At 36.8% G+C, this 6115-nt stretch overlaps 1 protein-coding gene across 1 annotated transcript; it reads left to right on the top strand.

Annotated features, from left to right (window-relative positions):
- The first annotated feature begins 288 nt into the window (after positions 1-288).
- On the top strand, positions 289-2106 carry LOC136338823 (uncharacterized). Its single transcript, XM_066281547.1, has 3 exons — positions 289-1236; positions 1279-1742; positions 1797-2106. Exons 1-3 carry the CDS (start codon positions 289-291, stop codon positions 2104-2106), a joined length of 1722 nt encoding a protein of 573 aa, XP_066137644.1.
- The last annotated feature ends 4009 nt before the right edge of the window (positions 2107-6115 follow it).

Below are 6115 nucleotides of genomic sequence, written 5' to 3'. Positions count from 1 at the left end.
GTGGATGCTATGTGCCATGAGTTGCACGGTTTTTCTGACGCTAGTGAGGAAGCTTATGATGGAGCTATCTACGTCAGATCAATCAATAGAAATGGCAGTATAACCGTGAGGTTATTATACGCCAAAAGCAAGGTGAGTCCTTTTAAATCTCTGACTATCCCTTGCTTGGAGCTGTGCAGTGCATTGGTCGTGGCCAAACTTATAAGCAAGATAAGGGCTTCTACTAGATTGCAATTTGTTAGGCAGGTGTGCTAGTCAGACTCAACCATCGTCTTGAGTTGGCTAAAAATGTCTCCCAGAAGCCTAAAGGTCTTTGTAAGCGCGCGAGTATCACAAATCCAATCGCTTACAGTAGATTGTGAATGTCGTCACGTCCCCACTAAGGAAAACCCGATTGACTTGTTATCGAGGGGGGTCTTTCCCAGTAAACTCATTGAGTTGAGTCTTTGGTGGCATGGCCCTTCCTTTCTTCAGTCCAGGGAAAGTCATTGGCAAAGTGCGTCTAAAGGACCTAAGAAGGTGTCCGAAATTCGCGTTCCAAAGGGAGTTGTTGCTTTTGTTTTCATAGGGGACTACTTTTTCGAGCGCTACTTTGACTTCAATCGATTGAGTCGTATCATAGCATACATCCTTCGATTCGTTAGTAATTGTAAATCAAGGCTGTTAAAAGAGGTCATCGTCAGCAGCCCATTATCTAGGTCAGAAATAAATGAGGCAATTAAAACGTTGGTCAGGACTGCGCAAAGAAGTAGCTTTCCAGTCGAGTTCGATTGCCTCAGCAAGGGAGTCGCCTTGCATCTGAAGGGTAAGCTATTGAGTTTAAATCTCTTTCTAGATGGTGAGAGCATAATGAAGGTAGGGGCAAGTCTGCGAAACTCGCCTTATCAATTTGATAAGAATCATCCCATGCTTTTGTCTCCAAAACATCGTTTGGTGCGGATGTTGTGCGAGCATGAGCATAAAAGATTAATACACACCGGCCCTCAGCTGTTGCTCGCATCCCTAAGGGAAAAATACTGGGTTATCGCGCCGCGCAATTTGATGATTAAGTCCATTGTTAAGAACTGCGTTACCTGTTCGCGATTCAACCCTCAGTGTTTAGCGCCTATTATGGGTGACCTTCCACCAAGTCGCTTAATTGGTGGGAGCGTATTTTCAGTTGTGGGAGTGGACTACATGGGTCCTCTCAATATTCGGGATAAAAAGAGTCGCAGCTCAAGGTTGTCCAAGTGCTATGTAAGTGTATTCATATGCTTTGTGACGAACGCTTTGCACTAGGAGTTAGTTTCTGATCTCAGCAATGAGTCATTTCTGCTTGCCTTTAGCCGGTTTGTGGCTCGTCGTAGTCGACCCAGCCACGTTTACTCAGATAACGGCACGAATTTCGTCGGCGCCAATCGAGAATTGGCAGAACTCAGCAATTTCTTGATTAAAGAATCTTGCAAATTGTCCGATTCATATGCTTGGGAAGGGGTGCAATGGCACTTTATACCTACCCAATCGCCTCATTTTGGAGGTCTTTGGGAGGCGGGTGTCAAGGCTGTGAAGCATCACCTAAAAAGAGTAGCGAGAAAAGCCAACTTGACCTTCGAACAATGTATCACTTTATTAGCACAAATCGAATCAATACTCAATTCCCGTCCTCTATCTCCCTTGTCTCAAGATCCCAATGACTTAACCCCTTTATCACCCGCTCACTTCCTGATTGGAAGAAGTCTCACGGAGCTACCCTACACAGACCTGTAATATTTTCCTGCAAATCAGCTGTCAGTGTTCCAAAAAATCCAGCAAATCAGACAGCACTTTTGGAAGCGATCGAGTAAGGAATACATCAGTGAGCTTCAGCAGAGGGTCAAATGGAAGATACGTCAGCAGGACGTCCAGGAAGGAGTACTTGTACTTGTCAAGGATGATAACCTTCCTCCCTCTAAATGGCGCATGGGACGAGTAGTGGCAGTACACCTTGGCCAAGATGGAGTGAACCGTGTGGCTACCTTAAGGACTTCCAGTAGTTTGGTGAAGCAATCCTTTAGTAAGATATGTCCCCTGCCGATGAACACTGTCGTTGAAGACGCTGCAAGTGTTTCAAGGCCGGAGGCATGTTAGGGACTTCAAATTATTGTTTTTTTTGTGTGTTTTTAATTTTGGTTTTTGTTGTGTATTTGTATTTTATCCCTTAAGTTACGCCCATGTGCGGCGATACTTATTCTGAGAATACCATCTGGGTGCCAGTCCACATGGCCCATCATGCCAAAACTAAGGGTACGTTTTGGCTGGGGAATATGCTACTAGTCAAAGGAAGCTTTTTTGGTCGGGACTATTGCCTTGATGGTCAATTTGTTGGGCCTGCAATATTCCCAGAAAACCGACTAGTATAGATATTCGCCAGATGGCCGCGATTTTGGGATCCAGCGTAGCCATAACCCGTAAGGGTTCTTGGTGGTGATGCGCCCCTGATTGGAATTCCTCGGGTTTAGTACTTAAGGTATAATCGCAGTAATTTTTGCTCTCTTTTTTCTTCTCTTCGTGTGGAAGCTGCGTCGGTGTCAGGATGTGATTCAAATCATAGTGTGTAACCCGCCCAATTAAGCGTTCTCCCTCTTCCTACTTGGACCAAAACTCTTTAATTTTTTGATTTTGAAGTGCAATTTAAATACAGTCCATTTTATGTAAACTAAATTGTCGTTTTCATAATTTCATTTATCGAAGGAATCCCTCAACACTACTGAACGTCACTTTCAGCACGAATTTAAAATACATATTTGGTGCGGGATTATTGACAACTATTTCATAGGACCCTATGTACTATCACCCAAATTGAATGGTCCTCTGTACTTAGAGTTCCTCCAAAATGAACTAGGGAACTTTCTTGATGATGTGCCTCTGAATTTAAGGCAAGTAAGGTATTTCTTAAGTACATGTTTTGCCAATCGTTGTATAGAACGTGGATTTAAAATACCCTGGCCCTCACAGAGCCCCGACTTCAATCCTATGGATTTTTGTTTCATTTCTAATTTTTTGTTATTGTTAAAATATTTGTTTATAGCTTAAATAAATATGTCAATAGAAGACTAACTACGGTATTAAATTGTTTTCATATTATATTTGTGTCATTTTAATAATACAAAAAAATTATGTTGTCACATGTCAATATTTAATTGAATTTCTCGAAAACCGTTGCTCCTAGCAACACCAATAAGGTATAACTTTTTAACTAGAACAGGTAGGGGAACAAATTTGATGAGTCCAAAATGACATACACCGTGGCACAAAAAAGTTTAAATGGTTTAAATAACTCCTAATTGTCGATTGTGGCATCCTTTAGAAGGTACACCGAACTCGTCGATAAATTTAAATTGATCATCTCCAAAAACCTCTATATAAGAAATTTCGTGAAATTAGCCTGAACTGTTCCAGAGATATTAAAGAAAATTTGATTTCATTTTTCAACTTTGGCACCCTGTATCTTAATTATTATTAACTTTTGATATAACATAAATTTAGCTATATTGCATTCAATGATTCATATTAATCAACTCGACGATATCATTAAGATGCCACAACAGCCATGATTGTATCTTGTTGAGTTTCCATGATAAATAGTACTTTATGTGCTCAAACGAATGGTAGCGTTGATGAAAAGACACCAAATCATGGTTTTCGTTCAATTTCCGACGAAACTCACCAATTTCACAGAATTGGCAATATTTAATCTCCGTATTGATGAAAGTAATGGAAATATCCCTAGATCGTAAAATTTACCTGATTTGGAGAAAACCTGGTAGTTTTGGAATAGTTAAAGTGTGGATTTGCCGTTTATGGCCACATTATGCTTATTTTGCCAATCTGAGTCGATTTGACTACAACTGCATGTAACGTTACTTTTATAATGCCTAATCATGGTTTTCGGGCAAATTAACAACAAACACTCCGTTATTACGGAATTGACGATATTTAAGCTCCGCATTGATGAAAATGATGAAAATATCCCTAGATCGTAGAATTTAGGGTTATCTAATACAATCCCAGAAGTGGATATCAAATATTTAGATAACGTAATTACTGTTGACAAGTATTAAATAAATCATCGACTATATCATTATTGGATATTTACCACATTCAATAATAATATTTTAATAATTATAACATTGAATGTTTGTAAAGGAAGACCAAAAAATATTGGAAGTCTGTATCTCGGAAACGGTTGCTTTAGATCTGCAGTAATGGAAGAAGAAACAGGTACGTATACAGGGTGGCTGTAATCTTTCTAATAAGCGTATGAATAACTTTTTGTTAATAGAAATGCAAATTGAATTAAATGGTCAAACTAAGGCGGAATTGTACGGACCGTCTATTTTAAAACGAACCACCCTCGATATTTCGGTTCTTATACAAAACATGTAAATATGCAAAAACGCATCGATTTTATTTTCAAAGGGGATAATCTTAAAATCAATTTTCTAGTAAATGGCATGCTCCCTCTAGAAGGGGTATAAGCGACCGTGGGACAAGGATTGATTTATATTCGATTTGATAGATGTTTCAATTACTTTTCCAAATGTACCTGTTTTTTTTCAGTGAGAGATTTTCGAAAAACCATATCCTAATCGTAAACATACTTAGGTATCAACTGTACTGTAGAAAAATTGTTTATTAATGTGTTATGTGTTCAAAATGTTGACCATTATTTTCTGAACCGTAATAAAGTGTGTTTTCAAAGTCCAACATTCACAAAAACTTCTAGTTAAATTTCTCTACACATTGCTGTATTCTGTTGATTGATCCTTCCAAATATTAAGGTTGGATATTATAAAAAACAAGTGATTATTTTGGCTTTTATTTTTTTATTTGTACTTGTCAATGAATTTATTTAAATATTCTACTAATAGAAAAAACAAAGTTCAAACAATTGAAAAATTTTTACTAGAAAAGTTTTATCCTAAAACTTCATGTTTTCCAGATATTAACCAAAATTGAAGTGGCACATTTAAAATAACACATACCTTAAACTGGGGAAGAAACTTTATTAATGGAAAATGAAATTTACAGATTCCAAAAATTAACCCAATATCATACTAAAAATGATTTTTAAACATTTATCAGTCGACCAAATGCTCAAAATTTTGACTTTCCCCATCAAGAAAGACATTTTCCAATTCTCATCGAAAACGACCTCGAAACATTTCCGAGCATTTCTTCTGTAATTGCTTCAGAAGCTACTCTGATGCGGTTTTTAATATCATCTAGAGTAATTAGGACTTCAACGTACGCTTTCTCTTTAAAATAACATAACAGAAAAAGCCCAATACAGCCAAGTCAGGTGATCTGGATGACCACCTGCCTGGACCTATTTGCTTGTTTTCATTGATAGCAGTTTTCAAGCAAGAATTTCTACTTGTCTCCACGTTGCCAATTAAAAAAAAATTCTTAAGTATTAAATAAAAAATTCGACAATTAGGTAGTCGTTTTTCAGAGAATCTTCGCATATGAATCCGATAAGCTTCAGCGCTGTTTTGATCATTTTCTCCATAAACTTCATAACCTCATAACACCGTTTGAATTATATTTTCTTTAAAAAAGTTCGCCATTTTTCACTTTTACATTAAAAACTTTAGTTGAAAAACAAATAATTAGCTTTTCCTTAAACGTTGTGTTAAAATTTATAATAAAATTTTATACTCCCCAAAAAAAAATTACGAGTACATTCTAGTGAAAACTTGACTTTTTTGTTCAAATAAATTTTTGTTTATATCTGAAAAAGAAAACATTTTAGAAAAAAAAATCGAAAGAAAAATATTTTATTTCATAAGCTCTTTTCAGTTTTCCCAAAAAATAAGTATTCCGTTAAAAAAAACAAAATTGTTTTTGAATTGTCCTTTAAATGCCCTTAAGTAAAAATTTGCTCAAGTGCGTTTGATGTCCCTATTCATACAAGCAATGTTTGTTTGAGACTTTTTTTATTTTAAAATTGGTTTCATGAATAATCACTTGTGTAACTTTAAATGAAACGCCCTGCATGCTCCTGAACAAACTGATATGGGACCATCGATGACGTTAATGGACACCATCAGTACAATAATTCAAATTAATTCATGTTAACATAATGAGGAGATAT

This window comes from Euwallacea fornicatus, chromosome 4 (genome assembly GCF_040115645.1).
Source record: "Euwallacea fornicatus isolate EFF26 chromosome 4, ASM4011564v1, whole genome shotgun sequence".
Lineage (NCBI taxonomy): Eukaryota > Metazoa > Arthropoda > Insecta > Coleoptera > Curculionidae > Euwallacea > Euwallacea fornicatus.
Note: the sequence above shows the minus strand (reverse complement) of the source record. Positions and strands in the feature narration are given on the sequence as shown.